This window comes from Sciurus carolinensis, chromosome 4 (assembly GCF_902686445.1).
Source record: "Sciurus carolinensis chromosome 4, mSciCar1.2, whole genome shotgun sequence".
Lineage (NCBI taxonomy): Eukaryota > Metazoa > Chordata > Mammalia > Rodentia > Sciuridae > Sciurus > Sciurus carolinensis.
Genome location: NC_062216.1, coordinates 53,695,894 through 53,715,827, shown reverse-complemented (window position 1 = coordinate 53,715,827; position 19,934 = coordinate 53,695,894). Strand labels below are relative to the sequence as shown.

The following is a 19,934-nucleotide window of genomic DNA, read 5'->3' as shown; positions in this document are numbered from 1 at the left end:
AATTCAGGCAGAATTTCAAAAGGGTTAATTAAAATAAAAACTAGGGGCCAAGGGATTACAGAATGTAGCAATAATAACCTGGGATATCGCAGAAGATATTTTTGTAAGTCTATTAGTTGATCAGAGATTATTTTATGGAGTATCCTGCCTTCAATAGCTATCCTGTAATGGTGTATCTAATTGTGAAATCCAACGAGTCACAGCCTTTGCCACATTTTTTGTTTGTTTTAAAACATGCATTTTGCTTGTTTCTAGTACAATGGTTTGGATGTATACAAATGTAATGAGAGGCTACCTAGTTGCTATCAGTGACTTCATCACGTGCATATTTGTTGATTTTCCTCACTGTAACATGGAAATTATTGAAAAGCGATAGTTTTACTAAAAGATGTAAACAAAATCCTCACCAGATACTGCCTTAACCTGAAAATCCCTGAGGCTTTCCAACTTGTCTTTAACACTTAGCTGACTGCTTTAACTCTGACAGCCTTCTCTGGAGCGCTCAGGGGCCCACTAGCAAGGAGCATCAGCCACCCCCATGGCGTCCTTTCGCAGAGGTTTTCTTCTTTTTCTTCTCCCGGGATCGCCTTCCTGTATGGCATCTTGTCTGCGCAGCAGCCTGGCGCGAGCTGCTCCTGCACTGGCCTCAACGCCTCAACCGCTGTTACGCTGTCGCAGTCGGGCTTCAGGACAGTGGAGCCATGTTCATTCTTCTGGTGTTTCTCACCGGGCTTGGTGGGCTGCACGCAGGCTACAGTGAGTTCTGAGACTTGATCCCCTCTCCCAGCCTGGACTTCTGAGTGCTGATTGTGTTCATTTAGGGGGCTCTCCCTTCCCATCCCAGATCCAAGCCCAGACTTCACTCTGGCTCCATGATCTCCCACGCGATTTCTCCTTGCCTCTAGCCTATTACCAAAAAGCGAAACCAGAAAGGCTGCTGCCTCTGGCATAGAATATATTCACTTGTCCGGGACGGTGTTCTTATCTACAAAATGGACAAAAATTAAATATGTGTCTCCCTGCACCGCCCCCTACCCTGGACCCGTCTCATACAAAATTCTGTTAATCACCAGGAAGAAACTCTCAACGATCATCTGGTCTGACAACTGCAGTCCACCTACTGTATTGAAAATTGCAGAGCATTCCTATACCTAATAATCGGCACGCTTTCCCGCAAATGATCTCACTTTCTTGATCAGTTTGTTTTTTCATTTCTGCTCCTGTCACAAAACTGTACTTTGGTACCAAGTACTTTTTCAAGCTGTCAAACTGCTGAATTGTGTGTGTATGTGTGTGTGTGTGTGTGTGTGTGAGAGAGAGAGAGAGAGAGAGAGAGAGAGAGAGAGAGAATAAAACTTGAGATAGAATAACTAGAAAAATGGTAGAAAAGAGGAGATGGATAGACTATTTAAAAATAGCGGCTAATGTAAAGAAAGAAATGCAGAATTAGACTTAGCAATGAATAATGTGAAATCGCAGGTACTAAAATAATATCACTTATTTTTATTTTTAGAGTCTCATAAAAACTTTCTACACACCACTGTTCCTGAAAAGATTTCATCAACAGATGCAAAACACGATCCAGAAAATAAAGTAATTGGGGAATAATGTATATGTGTACATTTTATTTTATTTTTTATTTTTTAGTTATTCATTACTTTAGGATTCATTTGACATAATTATAAAATCATGGGATATAATTTACTTGATTTCAATCCTCAGTATTTCCACTTTCTCTCCTCTCCTCTTTCTTCCTGTTCCTTTCCCTCTACTTAATGATCTGGGAATAATGTTTTTTATATCTTAGATACTGTTAAGTTGCCTTTAATGTGACAACCAAAGCTACTGCAGGAGGCAGAGCTGACAGCTTAGAATAGGTTCACAGCAGAGCATTTTGATGTGTATGAATATGCATGACACTTTTTTCTTTGAAGATGAAGGACTTTAGGGATAAGATTCCACAAGTGTGAAATTTAAGGGGGTAACAAAAACTGAGTTTCCCCCAAGACAGGATTAAGGTGAGTGAGGTGAATCATGAAATTTTGCCTTTGGCATGGGTGATCTGGGGGTCTAAGTCAAAAGGTAACAGTTAACATTAGGCAAGTTCTCTCCCAGAAATATTTGAGTAATGGTACAAAGCAAAGGGTTCTTTTTTAATTAGTTCTGAGTTCAGAATCTTGAAGCATAGGGAAGCAAATAAAATGATTACATATTATTATTCATTCTGTCAATTTCTTAAAGCATAAGTACTTAGAAAAATATGTAATTTAGAATATATTATCTACAAATCTTATTGAAATTTTTGGATACTCTTGTTATAGGTTGCTTATATCATTACAATAGAAGGAAAACCATATTTTGTCCATCTTAAAAAGCAGTAAGTAATATTTTCATCTTTTCAAATTGAATTTTTTGGTTTCTTGATCATAAAAAATACTTATGATTAGAACCATTTCAATTCAAATGTATTGATACCTATTATATGTTGGGTATTAGACCAAGTCCTAGACAGAAAAAAAGAGAATAAATATGGTACACAGTAATTCAAGGAGATACAGGAATAGAGAAAATTTTATTATAGTATTTTATTATGATAAATGTATAAGTAGTGTTATTTGAAAATCAAAGAAACCTTATTGGAAAAAGGTAAAAGGGTATTTGAACATTGAGGGAAGATGTATAGCTAGCTATGTGAAGAATAAAAGTAGAACAGGGGAACATTCCATGGAGAGAGAAAATCATTTGCAAAACAAGGACATGTGAGACAGAGTGGGTTTTTTTGGATATGCAAAAAGTCATTGTGAATTACTGAATGATATATTTTTCTAAAGAATAGAGGTAACATATTCTGAAAAATAAGGTGGGAGTCTGGTTGAGGATATTGGGAGCCAAAAATGACTTTACTTGTGTACTTGTATAGTCAAATAGAGTCTTGTAGGGGTGACCAATAAGATGATTGGAATAGTTTAGGTCAGTGCTGGTGGTGCATCATCAATTATAGCACTGGAAAGAAAAATTCAATGGCCTTCAAAATAGATTTGGTAGAATGATTGAGAAACAGTGGGGAACCTCAGGTATAATTTAGTTGTTGCTTAAGAAAATGGATAGCTTATGGTGTAATTAAATGAGCAATATGAGCAAGGGAGATATTTGTATGAGGAGAGAGTGAGTTTGGATTTTAGGGCCTAAAAGATATCCAAGTGGATTTTTCCCACTGGACAGATGAATATAGGTATAAGGATATAGATTTATCAGTAAGTAATAATTTGGCTATATTGATTTATTTAATGAGAGTTATATTTATGAACAGATTAGTGGCTAAAGTCTGAGCCTAGAGAAAAAGGGATAGGTAAATAAAAAAAATGTAGCCAACATGGAAGATGAAACTGGAGCAGCCAGACAGGTAGGAAGAACAGGAGGAGAGTGAAGTGAATATAAATTGATTGGACTGAGCGGTCATGATTTTCAAATAGAAGCCAGTAGTTGAGTACAGTAATGTGTTTTAAATATCTTTTGTATTTGACCTATAGGTGGTTATGGATATTTTACAGAGAAGTTTCATGTTGAATAATAATTGACAAAGTGGAGTATGTGTGTGTAGACTACCGTTTTAGTTAGCTTTTTCACTGCTGTGACCAAAAGACCTGACAAGAACATTTTAAGAAGGAGAAGTTTACTTGGGGGCTCATGTTTCAGAGGTCTCAGTACATAGACAACCAGCTTCATTCTCCTGGGGCCTGAGGTGAGGCAGAACATCAAGGCAGAAGAGTGCGAGGGAGGAAAGCGGCTCAGACATGACAATCAGGAAACACAGAGAGAAAGAGAGACAGAGAGAGAGAGAGACAGACAGACAGACACACACACACACACGCACACACGCACACGCACAGAGAGAGAGAGAGAGAGAGAGAGAGAGAGAGAGAGAGAGAGAAAGTCCTCCACTTACCAGGGACAAAATATATACCCCAAAGCCACACACCCAAAGACCCACCACCTCCAACCACACCCTACCTGCTTAGGGTAATCAGCCAGTTACTCCCTATCAGGGGATTAATTCACTGATAGAGTTTAAGGCTCTCATAACCTGATCATTTCACCTTTAAGCTTTCTTGTATTGTTTCATACATGAGCTTTTTGGGGACACCACGCATCCAAACCCTAACAACTATTCTTTTAATAAAATTTGTTAAGAGTTGAAAAATATAGGGCAAAGGGCCAAAGGAAAGTTATTTAGGATGGTAATGACTTAAAAATGACTTTTAAATTAGCATTGGGGTAAAAAGACCATAGACAGGAAGAGTTTGAAATTATAGGACAGGAGGAGTTTGAAATTATAGGGCAGAAAGAGTTTGTATCTTTAGCATATGGAATAGAATAGGATCTATAGAACAGGTATAAAGGACTGTTTTAAATAAAATAAGTAATCCTCTTGAAGTGAAGGAGTGAGGATGGGCACACGGAGATTTTGTGGAATGATTGGGAGCAGTGGTGTTTAGTTTTTGAATAATTAGAGGAATGAAAGAAAATTCTGACCAATATCTAAATGAATTTGGCACATAGCTAAGCTGAGTTTATATGATTTTATAGTGAGACAAAGCAAATCTTTTAAAATTTGGTCCTAATGCTACATTTTAATTTTGAAGTTTAAGAGTAACTTATGAAATCAATGAATGATAAAGACAAAGATTTGAAAGTTCTGTGCTGGAAATGGGGCCTATATGATTTTATTTTGATATGTTTAGTGATTTCTTTTTTTTTTTCATTAACCTGCATTTTAGTAGTATAACTGTAGTTGGAAATATTTGGAGAATGGAACATACCCAGTGGACTGGCAGTACTTTGAATTCCTCAATACATAAGACAATTTGTTTATGAAGAATATTTTTTTTCTACTTTTTCTATTTCATTTGAGCATTTTTTTTGATTTTTGCCTAGATCATTTTTATCTCCATCATCTCTTATTTATTCTTATGACAAAAATGGAACCGAACATTCTCAGCCTTTGTTAGCTCAGGTAAGCCTTAGGGATTTTTTTTTTTTCCTTACAGGCTTATTATTTTGAAATTAAAAAAAAATATGAATAGTCTATAATCACTAGAATATTAGTTGGTACATTTACTGAGATTGAATATCCTGAACTGTTGATTATTTCTATGTTATACAAGTTCATTGAGTAATTGACGATCATATTAAAATACTAAGATAGATAAAGTAATAAATATGAATGACATACTGGGGAGTGCATTTTAAAAATAAGTTATACACTTGTTTTTCTTTGTGTATTTTTCAGATGGATTGCAATTATAATGGATATGTTGCAGGTTTTGTAAATTCTCTTGTGACACTCAACACTTGTTCAGGACTCAGGTTGTTGACAATTTAAAGATATTCAATTACAAATTAATTCCCCATACCTGTTTTCTAGTTCTATAATCATGTTTATATTTCAATTCCCTAAGGATGAATCAGTATAACTAATAAAACAGTATTGGTACCCTTGTAGCATTGGTGCCTGATGAGAGGCTTTGTTAATACTGAAAGGATCTACTGCTTGTGACTTTGACCAGTCTGGAGTATAGGGAGTGTTGATTGGTCTCTCCATACTTTTCTAGTTTTCCCAAATTCTGTTTTTGTCCTGTTTCTTAATTTTCTACAACAATTGACAATTGTACAATGCCTGAGACTAATAGACAGTTTGGTTCTGCATGCAGTCATTTTTAGACGTGTAGTACCTTCAGTTTGGCCCACAAGAACAAATGATTTAGAGCATTAGGTATTAGAGGAGAGTTCATGTATCAAAGAAAAGAGACCCAAGACTAACAGCTCCTTCAGACTGGCTCAGTAAACCTATGTACTAGAAAGGGATCCTCACCTGTGTAAGAACACAAATCTGTGCCACTACGTGCTTTCTGTAAGATAATAAAAAAAATTTGTAACAGAAAGCATACATTGTGATGTAGTAGTCTATTTCTGATATAAGACCTCAAAGACCAAAGAAATAAGGTGGAAAAAAAATGGTGACTTTGAAATCTTAAAAAAAAATCTGGCCACAATTTCTCATTAGAATCTTAGATTATGGTTTTGCTAGAATCATTTCAGATTTTCTTTGATTATTTTAACATTCAGGGGAATATTGCAGTTCAAAAATGTTTCCTATGGAATTGAACCAATTGAGACTCTATCAGGATTTATGCACATGATTTATGAAGAAAAAAGTAATCAGATTAATATTCCTCGCTCGGGAAAAAGAGTCATTTTAGCTGAGTTTGATGAATCAACACATGAAAGCAAAAGAACTATACTGGTAAGTATTAACTCTTTTATTTCCATTTATTTCATATAATTTTGTGAAACTAAAAATGCTTTCAGAGCTGAATTTGTGACTTGCAAATCTTATCATTATTTTACTTTTTCATGAAGGTCTTGCATGACTTAAAATCACTAGAGAATGAATTTATGTTCATTGTATGCTTGTCATTAAATACAAGTTTATCAATCTTGAAAATAGGGAGATGTGAATATAGGACTGAAAACATTAATTTTCATATATGGGCTTATACATAGTAATATAAAATATGCTGTTTCTTCAGTTACAGAAAATTTAGATGAAAACATAAGTCTTTGTTTCAAGAGAGTTCAAAATGGATAATTTTAGTGGTTTACATAAGGTACACACATAAAACGAAGGGATGAATTTTTCATCCACAAAGACCTATAAACTAACCACAAATAACATACCAGGCTGTAGTGAACTGCCACTGATTGTAAACTTCAGTAATTTTTTTTCTAAACTAAAGTAGTTTCTTAAAATTAGTTGTAGAAAATGTGCCCACATAGATGGTAAGGATAATTATCACAAGGATAAGTAATACAATTCTCTAGAGTATAGATCTACATTTTCATTTTAATTATTACAAAAGTAAGATGCCTAGATTGCTAGATAGCTTGGGAAGTCTAACTGAAAATTCTTGCTAATCACAGCACTTTTTGAACTGGAATCCTCTGAATAGTACCTACATTTCCTATTTGTAAGCAGCCTAATACTATAGTCAGCAGTAATATTATCTTCAAATGTAATTTCAGTGCAATGTAAAGTTTCACAAGTTCCTCAGGACTCATGTTTTGTGTTTTCCAGAAAACTGAATATACTACATTATTCCCTCGGTATCTTGAAATGCATATTGTTGTGGATAAAAATATGGTATGTCCTATTTTATACATTATTATTTTAAATTTATTTGACATTTATTTTTAACTTGATTTCAGTGATGCTATGAAAAATTTCATCCATTTATTTGCATTTTTAATTAATCCATTTTTAAAAATTATGTGTAAGCTGTTTTGTTAATCTATGTTGTATATAGATAGGATCTCTGCTACTTTCTTAAGATGAAGCACCTTGTTTCCTGAAACTTGTTGGCTACTTTTCTTTATAGGTTCTTTTTAGTTATACATGACAATAGGATTCATTTTGACATAATTATAAAAGCATGCATATAATTTGTTCTAATTCAGTCCTTAGTACTTCCCCTTCCCCTCCTCTTCTCCCTCCTGTTGTTCCCTTCCCTCTATTCTGATCTTTCTGCTATTTACTTATAGTTTTTTTTTCTTTAATTAGTGTGCATGATGGTGAGATTCACTGTGGTATATTCATATATGTATCTAGGAAAGTTAGGTCAGATTCATTCCACTGTCATTCCCTTATCCTATCCTTTCTCCCTTTGTTTCATGACAGAGCCCTAGGCTGGCATGCATAAGATCTGGGGTTTAAATCCTAGCACTATTTTTTGAGGGGGAGTGGGGCAGGTACCAGGGATTGAACTCAGGGGCACTCGGCCACTGACCACATCCCCAGCCCTATTTTGCATTTTATTTATAGAGATGAGTCTCACTGAGTTGCTTAGTGACTGCTTTTGCTGAGGCTGGCTTTTAACTCGTGATCCTCCTGCCTCAACCTCCTGAGCCACTAGGATTATAGGCGTGAGCCACCAGGCCTAGCTCCTGGCACTATTTTTAAAAAATGATTGACTACTTTTCTTTTGTCAAAAGGATTATACCCCCCCCCCCATGAATGGATAGGTTACAACTCCCTCAGAACTCTCATCCCCTACCTTTAGTAGTAATACTTAACTGCTTCAGCCTAATTGGAAGGGTAGTCTACACAACAAATATGCCACTTCTTTCAAGCAAAGGGAGAAAACAAGTTTTCTGTTTTCTTTTCAGTTCTAGCTATATTAAAGAAAAAGAAAAACAAATAACAAAATTCTCATATTGAGAATTCATGACTAATTCATGATTCTAATCCATGAGGTTACATTTTTCCAAGGTTGGTAAAAACTGAGGGCATCTGATGGGAGTTTTTTTATCTGGAAAAAATGTAGCTTTTAAGAAGGATACCTTATGATTCCTACAGATTAGTATCAGTAATAAGCTCACAATCCATATGGAAATAATTTGCCATGAAAAATGGTTAGCAAAACAAAAACAATGGATTCATTTATTTATTTTACTACAGAGATTGAACCCACAGGTACTTAACCACTGAGCCACATCCCCAACCTTCTTTTTATTTTTTATTTTGAGACAGAGTCTTGCTAAGTTGCTTAGGGTCTTGCTAAATCGCTAAGACTCCCCTTGATTTACTGTCCTCCTCTTGAGCTGCTGGGATTAGGTGCGTGCACTATCATGCCAAGCAAAACAATGGATTTAGATCCACAAAATAATCAGATATTAAAAGTTTAAGATACAGGTTCTCAAATCCTTTCTTTTCCCACGTTTCCTCTCTCCCCCTTAATCCACTTCCTTTCCTTCACTTATGTCTCTTCTATTTTCATGGAATTCCCTCACTTTCTCTCCCTTAATTTGGTCTAGCTTTCTCGTATGAGAGAAAACATTTGAACCTTGAGTTTCTGGGTCTGGCTTATTTCATTTAGCATGATGTTCTTCATTTACTAGAAAATGCCATAGGTTTCATTCTTAATGATGGAGTAAAATTCCAATGTGTAAATAGCACATTTTCTTTCTTTCTTTTCTGTTGATGACAGAAGCCTCTGCCCTAGCTGGTGTAGCTCATGGGCTTTTTATCTGTCACCATTGATAAAGATGAAGTGTCAGCTGGCCTGTGATTGTCTGCACTCCCACGGATGTTGTGTTGAATGTTGGGTCAGGGTTTTCACTCGCTGGGAGTGATGAGCTCTTAGGTCTGGTGCTCCCCATTTTCCTTGTCTGCTGTGAGGGGGGAGGGTTTCAGTAACTCAATTAGTACAAGTTCATTTTAGACTGATTATTGAGATATCCCATTTTAATAGTATTCCCTCTGGTTTTATTTGTTGCTATCTGAAGGTGGGGAGAAGCCGTATTGATTTAATTTCTTCTAGGGAGACTGACTAGCTGTGGACTCTGAAAAATAGTTGCTTATCCTGTCATGTTTTAACTTGGTCTGCTTTTCTTTCAAACTGCTGTTGCCCCTGGCTCCTGTGCCATGCTTATGGCCGGGAATGGGACAATATTGTGTTGCACACTGAGCCCACAGCCTTCTGAGACCAGCTCAGCATTGGTTAAGTCTAAGACCCATATTTCCATGGGCTGCGTACTGCTGAGGTGACTTGTGGACTAAGACCACTTTAATCATCCACCTTTGATGCCAGCCAGAATAGAAGTTCCATAGACAGCGGCTGTGCATTAGTATGTATATAGTGTGTTCTCTTACTACAGTGGATTTACGCTAGAAACTCTTAATAAAAAAGTGAACTAGAAGATTCCTGTCTTTTGGAAATTACACTTCTTAATAACCCATGATCAGAGAAAAGAGTAGAAATTAGAAAAAGTATGTACCCAGTATTAATATCAACTTCATGAATACAGTTAAAGCCTTCATTAGTGGTTAAGCACATATACTGGGAAAATAGGAATACTGAAAATAAATAATCAAGACATTTATGTCAAGATAGTAGAACAAAAGAGCAAGTTAAACCAAGAGAAAGTAGAATAAAGAAAATAAGGGTAGGAGCACAAATTATGGATGCAGAAAAAACAGAAATCATTTACAACCCAAAATTTGGTACAGTAGAAAACTGATAAAATTGATAAACCTGTGGTGAGATTAGTCAAGAAATATAGAAAATGACATATCCTTTTCTATAAAAAACAATATAAGAAATAGAAATGGGAAAATCAGTACAAACCTTATAGTCTATAAAAAATGTGAAGGCTTATAATAAGCATTTCTTTTGAGGGGGCAAAACCTTGAAGATTTAGACATGATAGGAAGAGTCCTTGAAAATTACAATTTATAAGAGCTGACAGTGAATAACTATAAGATATATTTTAAAATAAAGTCAAATTTTACAACTTAATTTATTTCAGTGTTGGGGAATCAAACCCGGTGCCTCAGACATGTGAGGCAAGTGCTTCCCACTGAGTTACATCCCAGCCATACAATTTTTAAAACAAGTTTCTAAATTGAAAACTTTCAAGTTCTAATGTTTTTATTGGGAAATTCTAGCACCATTTTAGGGGGTCAATCATATCTTAGACAAATTCTTCCATCTAATAGGTAGATATGGAACTCCCTCTAGCTTGTCTTATGAGATAAACTAGAGATTCATAGCACTCATTCACCTAGATGCACAAATCACAAATATTCACAAAAATATTCATAAACGGAATGGTATGCACGCGCACACACCCACACCCATATACCCACACACACCCTCATTAAGGGAGGTGGAATAACATTTAAAAATAATTCATATAATTTAATACAAAGAAAAGTCACATGATCTTTTCAATTTATGCTTTAAAGAGCATTTGACTTAATTTAAAAATAGCAGCAGAAGCCAATCACAGAGGAAATTTTTGATTTACACTATAATTTCATTTATAAATTTCAAAAAGAATTAATACATCTAGAATTTAGGGAAGAGGACCGAGAGAAAATAGTGATTGGGAGGGTCATTAGGCATGGATTGAAGAATAGACGTTTCTCATAATGATTAACTGATCTGTGCACTTTTGGTGTGTGTGTGTTTTATATTTGATGTGCTTTTCTTTAGAAGTGGAAACAATCACAATGAAATAATGCTACAGATTTAATAAGATTGAAAATTCTAACTGTTCCTATAGGTGTAGAGCAGTGAGAATTTTCATACCATAACTAGGGATATAAATTTATACAATCATTTTGGAAAAGATGCACAGAGGTTAAAAAATGATAAATAAGAGTATTATATCAAAATGATCACTAGAGCAAAAGAACAGATTTTCCCATATTTAAAAATAAATACAAAAAACTTAAGTTTTTATGGAAACCAACTACAAATTGACACATTTATCTAAAATAGTTTTCTTTCTTTTCCACAAGAAATGTGATTGGTTTGACACTATCAAAGCAGTAACCAATATGAAATATATAAACAGTGTGAAGATTTTCTTTTAAATACCAACAATAAAAGAGAAAAATCTTAGAAATACACTTAATAAGAAAATGTAAATCTTATATAGGGAAATTTTTACAACATTCCTGAAATACACACAAGCAAACATAAAAATTGAAAGGCATTCATTGCTATTAGTTAGGAAAAAAACAATAATGGAAAGAAATAAATTCTTCCCAAGGCAATTTATAAATGTAATAAAAATATTAATGAAATTTTGGAGATAGGAAAGTTCACATGGGGAAGTGACATATAACAAGATGGCAAGATAGGAAGTTCCAGGCCTCTTTACCCCAACAGACCTAACAATTACATAAGTAACAGAACACTTTTCTTAAAAGTCCAGAACCTAATCAAAAAGTTACAGCATCCCAGATGAGCACAAACCTCAGATAAGTCACATAGAAACAGGTAAATGGAAGAATTTTACTTTACCTGCATTGGCCATTCTCCTGCACTATCAAGGTTCAGAATCAAGAGAGATTATAATTCCTTCCTGTTAAGGAGGTGGCTGGGCTCGTGGGGTGGGGGTGGGGCGAGTGTGGTAAGTGACCAATAGTGCTGGCCTTTCAGTGAGCTCCCTGAGGGACAGACTTCTGGCTCACCTCACACAGAGTATTGAAAGCACTGATGTAGTCCAGAGACCGGAGGACAGTGAGGGTTATGGCCATTTTCTTGAAACCAACTCAAACCTGTGTGGCTTAGAGAAGGCATTGAAATGAAACTTCTTACTTAAGAGTGGAAAGAGGACTACATTATTATGCAGTGACCCTTCAGTGCAACACTTTCTTTGAGGCTTTTCCTCTGTGAAGAGGAAAGGAAGAATGGATTATTCCCAGACATGTAGTGAACAACTAGGGGGTCCAATTTCTGTTTTACCTCACACAGAACACTGGCAAAACTGACATGGTCACACAGCTGAGAGGAGAAGAGATTGCAGGCTTCTGAAAATAAGAAAAACTTTGTTCCTCAGGCAGGAAGACATGCAAATTGTCAACAGTATGAAAAAAGGTGGTCAACAACACTAGTCCTCACAAGAATGCAAATCTAAATGATCTCTCACCTCATACCTGTTAGACTGGCAAATACCAAAGAAAGAAAAGAGAGTTAAAAAGGAAAGAAAGTGTTCATAAGGATGAAAAGAAAAAAGATCCATTGTACAATGGAAATTGAAAACAGTTTGGAGAGGGTTCCTTAAAGTTTTTAAAATAGAATTACCCCATGATCTATTGCTCACAATTCTGCATATACATTTGAATGAATTGAAATCAGGATCTCAAAGTGATGTGTGTATTCTCTCCAAGTGATATGCTCATTGACATATTTTTTTTCACATTAGCCAAGATATGGAAACAACATAAATATCCATTAGCAGATAAGTAGATAAAGAAAATGTGGTATGTACATGCAATGAAGTATTATTCAGTTTTAAAAAGAAATAAACCCTGTATTATGTGATAAGAATGATGAACCTGGAGGACATTACTTTAAGTTAAATAAAAAATTGCAGAAGGACAAATACTGTGTGATTTCAATTATCTGAAGTGTTTAAGTGAAATCAAACTCAAAGAAGCAAGAGAATGATGGTTTTCCAGGGACTATGGGAATTGAGGGGAGCAGGGAGCTGCTGTCCAGTGGTTATAAAGTTTTAGTTATGCAAAATGAGTTAGTTCTAGAGATCAGTTATATAAGATAGTGCCTATAGTTAGCCACACTATAGTATACACTTGTTTTTACTGAGGGTAAATCTCATGTTAAATGTTCTTAGTACAACGAAAATAAAGTTCACATGAAAAATAAGCATGTATGATTAAGTTAGAAAGCACTGTATGAAAAAGAAATAAGGGAATTGGATATATCAGACATTAAAATATTTATTTTAATTTATCAATGAAAACAGATGCTATTACATAAAGTGATACTATCACATAAAATAAATAAAATAAAAAATCTAGCAATATACCCAAGGTCATTAGTTTCATAAAAGTGTCATAACAATTAAAGATGATAAAGATAGATTTAAAAAATATTGGTATTGGAAGGTACTATTTTTAAAATTAAAAGTGATCATATGTGTTCAAATCATGTGCTAAAATAATTCGAAGGGGTTATAAATTTTCATGTAATAGATGAAACCACATGACTCCTAATATTAGAAAATGTATACACTGAATTCTATTGTCTTCCAAGAACTTCTGTGGCCCACAAATTTTGATGTTATATTTTCATTTCATTTTGCTGAATGTATACTTTAAAAGATACCCTTCAACAGATGAATGGATAAAGAAACTGTGGTTTATATACACAATGGAATATTATTCATCCATAAAGAAGAATAATATTATGGCATTTGCAGATAAATGGATGGCATTGGAGAATATCATGCTAAGTGAAATAAACCAAACTCAAAAAACCAAAGGCCGAATGTTTTCCCTGATAAGTGGATGATGATATATAATGGGATTGGGGGTTGTGAGAGAAGAACAGAGGAACTTTAGACTACATAGAGGGAAATGAGAGGGAGGTGGGATATGAAAAATGGTGGAATGAGACAGACATCATTACCCTATGTACTTGTATGATTACACAAATGGTATGAATCTATATCATGCACAACCATAGAAATGAAGATGTACCCCATTTGTGTACAATGAATCAAAATGCAGTCTGTAAAAATAAAAAAATAATTAAAAAAATTTTTCTTCAATACTTTTAATTTAATCCATGGATTATTATTATTAAGAAGTAGGTTATTTAGTTTCCAATTATTTGGATGATTTTCCTATTTTTTTCTTTTTCTTTTATTTTCATTGTGGTCAAAACACCCCCTTTGTATAATTTGAATTATTTTGAATTTGTATTCTGCTATTGTTGACTGGAGTATTGAATAGGTACTGTAGGTTCATGCTGTTGCTAAGTGTTCTAAATCCTTGCTGGTTTTTTGTCTAAGTGTTCTAGCAATTGTTGAGAGAAGTGTTGAGGTTTTCAAAAACTTTTATGAATATTTTTATCTCTTCTTCCATTTTTTTTTTCTTTTGGGTACCAGGGATTGAACTCAGAGGCACTCAATCACTGAGCCACATCTCCAGCCCTATTTTCTGTATTTTATTTAGAGACGGGGTCTCATTGAGTTGCTTAGCACCTCACTTTTGCTGATGCTGCCTTTGAACTCTCAATCCTCCTGCCTCAGCCTCCTGAGCTTCTGCGATTATAGGTGTACACCACTGTGCCTGGCTATTTTCTCACTTTTATTATGCTAAAACCAGGTACTGTGGTCTCTTACCTGGCTTCCTCATTTTCTTGTGAAGGTAGATCGGTACATGAATGGCTATTCAAATTAATGCCTCTATGAGAATATAATAGCTCTAGTACCTTGGTTACCACCTTGTTCCCAATGTCAAGGGCATTAAACATTGTTACAATTATGTTATTGAATGTTTTTATTGTTATTATGTATCATTATTTTCCAGACTTCAGTTGAAAGGGATGTTATATATTAATTACATCCACCAGTTTTTAAAATTTTTTATTGATGCATTATTTATCATTGAGGGATTCAGTATGTCATATTCATAAAAGAACATAAACATAAACTCAATTTTAAAATAATTTATCTTTTTCAGTTTGATTATATGGGCTCTGACATAAAGACTGTAACACAGAAGGTCATTCATATCGTTGGCCTTGTTAACACTGTAAGTTTTTAAAAATCATTTATATATTTTTAAAAATATAGATAATATGAATTAATATGTCTAGTAGCTTGTTGTGCTCTTGAAGATTTTCTGTAACCAAAATACCGTATTAAATATATTTTCATAAAAGTGTAAATAGAATGTTCAAACTTATTTAAAATTTCTCATTTATCTTTGTCCTTTAGATGCTTGCCCAGTTAAAACTGACTATTATGCTATCTTCCATTAAAATCTGGTCAAATAAAAACAAGATTTCTACTGTAGGACCTCCTGAGAATGTGTTATTTAGATTTTTACAATGGAAACAAGACAACTTAAAATTACAATATAGCATTTCTTTCTTATTTGTGTAAGTACAGAGTTTTGCATTTCATAATGCTAAAGGAATAAACCAAGATGACCTTATATGTTAATCATGGAAAACATGCATGTTTGCATGTATTTTGTTCTACTAATTTGATGGATATCATGGGATATGAAAAAACGTAAGCTAAAGTCTTTGTCCTCAAGCTAATATGAGATAAAGCTTAAAATTTTAATAAAGAAAAACTACTAGAGATCTGATGTACAATATTATTCAATATGGTAAGGTACACTTGATGTTTTAAGAAGGTAGATTGCATGTTATCACTGCCACAATAAAATTAAGTAATGAAAAAAAGTAAAATCATGTAAATGGAATTGGAATAACTGAAAGAGCTTAATTATGAATGTTACAATTTCTTGCTTCTCTTTGGCTTATAAACTTTTATTGCCTGTTATTGTATCTCTACATTCCTGACACTTATCTAATTAATTCTTATATTTTTATTTTTAATGAAATGAATATATTAAATTGTCATATTGCCTAGGATCTAATGTAAAAAAAGCCTAAATGAAAAATTAGGGTCAGAGAAAATTGAATTTTTAGGATGTAAGTGTAGAGTGAACCAGAATGAAAATTATAACAGTGAAATGACACTTTGCATCAGTTGTTAGGTCTTGTCTTTTATATTTTGAGATGTTTATTAAATTCAAAATTGATATATTGAAATGTTCTTAACATTGAAACTTGGAGAAACAATGTATTTAGTATAATTGAGAGAAACATGGTGTTTGACCCAGTAATTATTCAATAGTATTTTCTGCTGTGAAAACTATTTTCATTAGTAATACTACTTTAAATACACTTGTGAGTAAAATTTTTATTTTTTAGCTTTGTGAAACATGCTGCCTCTATAGGTGTCACATTTCCAGGAAAAGTATGTAATGAAAATTATGATGCAGTAATTGCTCTGGTATGTAATCATTATCTAATTTGCTTCCACTATTTTTATGTTTAAAATTTCCTAAGTATTTTAAAGCAAGAATAAATATATTACTAATATTTCACACATCCTTGTATAGCTTTTATATTCATACTTGGGAACACTAAAAAACTTTAAACATTGCTTTAAAAATAGGATATTGGAAAGTCCAACTGATTATTAATATCATATTTTTTTAAAAGCATGTTTGGTCTTTGTAAGTCAAATTTTAACTTCTTTGAACATTGGTGTGCTATTCATCAACACTAATTATATAGTTACTATGATTTTATGTTTTTTAGTTTATTGATTTTCTAGTTTAATTATTGGTATACACTATATACTTTTTATTAAAAAATTCATTGCCTTTTAACAGTAATTTGTATATTATTGCATTAAATTCTTGTGTTTGGGAGGAGCAGAATGTTGTACTAAAGATCTACTATTGAATATTACTAATATATTGTTTCCTGGAGAAAGGGAGAATAATTTCTTACTAAAGGGTCACATTCCTTGTACAACTGAGTCATACACAAATTAGAAAGGGGAACTAAATTGAGAGTATGTCAGAAAAAGATATCTGCACTATGATTATGTATTGACCTATTTGTTACTTTCTAGTGGTGTGTACAAAGCACAAATTGTCATTGACAGGTTAGATAAGTTTTAATTTTATTTTAGTGTCTCCTTGCCACCTTTGCCATAAAAAAAATACTGATTGATTAGTTAAGTCTAAAGCTAGTTGTGAGATTATGTTTTCACTGAGGTTAAAGAATAATCTGATACTTCCTTGGCACTTGTTTTTATTTCTCCATCTTGCTTTTGCTTATCTCTCAACCAGGATTTGAGAAGAACCCATCAGCAGTTGTTTGGATCATTGGTGTCATTGAAAATTACCCTTGAAAATAATGTTTCTTTTTGGAAGTTTCATTTTTTAAATTTGTTCTTTTTAGTTATGCATGACAGTGGAATGTATTTTTACATATTACATGTACATGGAGTATAGCTTCCCTTCTTGTGGTTGTACTTGATGTGGAGTTACACTGGTTATGTATTCATATACGAACATAGGAAAGTCTTTCCCATTCCGATCCCCACTTTATCCAGCCCTTTACCCACTATCCAATCCAGTGAACCTCCACTGGTAACTCTCACCCACCTGTTGCTCCCTGTCGAGCAACAAGTTCCGATGTATCTCCTCAGGGCCTGCCTGAGGAGAATACGGGCGAGCAGGATGATGAGTGTCGGAGGCAATGGAAACCCACCAGAGCCGGGAGGTCTGTCAGCGCACGAAGCACAGCAGGAACTCGTTTATTGAGGGAGTTACACAGCTTTTATGTAGGGTGGGGTCTAGATGGGAACCAATCAGCTTAAAGGTCAGCAAGGCACGGGGAATCACGCAGGGGAGAGAGTCCCATAGGACTAAATGGCAAGCACAAGCTGATCACGTTCACGGAACTGCTGCTAACCAATCCCAAACAGTAGCTGGTAGAGATGAGCAGGCCAATCAGGGAGTTGCTGGGTACGAACACATTTTTCAGTTTCCGGGGGAGAGTGGCAGTACAAAGAAGTCCGGGTAAACTGTTGGTGGATCAGGCAGTGCCACGTATGAGGAAGAGGTTGTCAGGAGGGTGCAGCCGCCATTAGGGTGTATCCCCCACACCCACCTATTGTGAGTCAGCATCCGCATATGAGAGAGAACATTTGGCCTTTGGTTTTTGGGGATTGGCTTATTTCGCTTAGCATGATATTCTCTAGTTCCATCCATTTACCTGCAAATGCCATAATTTCATTCTTCTTTATGGCTGAGGAATGTTCCATTGTGTATATGTACCACATTTTCTTTATTCATTCATCTGTTGAATGGCACCTAGGTTGGTTCCATAGTTTGGCTATTGTGAATTGAGCTGCTGTAAACATTGATGTGGCTACATCATTGTGGTATGCTGATTTTAAGTTCTTTGGGTTTATGCCAAGGAGTGGGAGAGCTGGGTCAAATGGTGATTCCATTCCAAATTTTCATATTGTTTCCAGAGTGGCTGCACCAATTTGTAGTCCCACCAACAATGTATGAGTGTACCTTTTCCCCCATATCCTTGCCAACATTTACTGTTACTTGTATTCTTGATAATTGCCATTCTGACTGGAGTGAGATGAAATCTCAGTGTAGTTTTGATTTGCATTTCTCTAATTGCTAGGGATGTTGAATATTTTTTCATATATTTGTGACCATTTGTATTTCTTTTGTGAAGTGTCTGTTTAGATCCTTTTCTCATTTATTGAGTTATTTGTTTTTTGGTGTTAAATTTTTGAGTTCTTTATATATCCTGGAGATTAATGCTCTATCTGAGGTGCAGGTGGCAAAGATTTTCTCCCATTCTCTAGGCTCTCTCTTCATGTTCATTTTTTTTTTCAGTTTTTATTACATTTTTGTTTTTATTTTTTATTTGTTTATAAAATTTTTCCACATTTTTTAATTGCTACAGTATAGTTGTACATAATGGTGGGATTTGTTTTTATATATTCATACATGTACACAATATAACAATAATTTGGCCAATATCATTCCCTAGTATTTCCCTTTTTTAAAAAAAATTGTTCTAATTAGTTATATGTGACATTATATTTTGACACATTGTAAATAAGTGGAGTATAACTCCTCATTCATCTGGTTGTGCATGATGTAGAGTTACACAGGTCATGTAATCATATATGCATATAGGGTAATAATATCTAATTCATTCTACTATAATTCCTACCCCCATACCCTCTGCCCTCCCTTCACTCATCCACTCCCCTCTGTCTAGTTTAAAATACCTTGATTCCCACCACTCCCATCGTGAATTAGCACTGCATATCAGAGAAAATATTTGGCCCTTGGTTCTTTGGGACTGACTTATTTCTCTTAGCATAACATTCTCCAGTTCCATCCATTTACTGGCAAATGCCATGATTTCATTCTTCTTTAAGGCTGACTAATATTCCATTGTGTATATCTCTTCATGTTCTTGATTCCTTCATGTTCCTTTGCTGTGAAAAAGCTTTTTAGTTTGATAAAATCCCTTTTATTGATTCTTGGTTTTACTTCTTGAGTTTTAGGACTCCTGTTGAGGAATTTGGTTCCTAAGTCAACATGATGGAGATCTGTACCTACTTCTTCTAGTAGACACAGTTTTCCTGGTCCTTGATCCACTTTGAAATGAGTTTTCTGCAGGGTGAGAAGGGTTTAATTTCATTTTATTATCTATGGATTTTCAGTTTTCCCAGCACCATTTGTTGAAGAAGCTATCTTTTCTCCAATGCATGTTTATTGCACTTTGTGTAGTATGAGAAAACTGTATTTATGTGGGCTTATCTCTGTGTCTTCTACTGTGTACCATTGATCCTCTTTCTGTTTTGGTGCCAATACCATGCTGCTTTTGTTACTATATCTTTGTAGTATAATTTAAGGTCTGGTATTGTGATGCCTCCTGCTTTACTTTTCTTGGTGAGGATTGCTTTGGCTTTTCTGAGCCTCT

The 19,934-nt window shown here is 34.5% G+C and overlaps 1 protein-coding gene across 1 annotated transcript in view; it reads left to right on the top strand.

Moving 5' to 3' along the window:
• The first annotated feature begins 259 nt into the window (after window positions 1–259).
• LOC124982705 (disintegrin and metalloproteinase domain-containing protein 5-like) overlaps window positions 260–19,934 on the top strand; it is an 80,851-nt gene continuing 61,176 nt past the window's right edge. Inside the window, 11 exon segments of the mRNA XM_047549668.1 lie at window positions 260–347; window positions 466–756; window positions 1,514–1,593; window positions 2,322–2,377; window positions 4,936–5,014; window positions 5,291–5,367; window positions 6,127–6,304; window positions 7,136–7,201; window positions 15,059–15,130; window positions 15,316–15,479; window positions 16,326–16,407. Coding sequence (XP_047405624.1) covers window positions 260–347; window positions 466–756; window positions 1,514–1,593; window positions 2,322–2,377; window positions 4,936–5,014; window positions 5,291–5,367; window positions 6,127–6,304; window positions 7,136–7,201; window positions 15,059–15,130; window positions 15,316–15,479; window positions 16,326–16,407 — 1,233 coding nt within the window.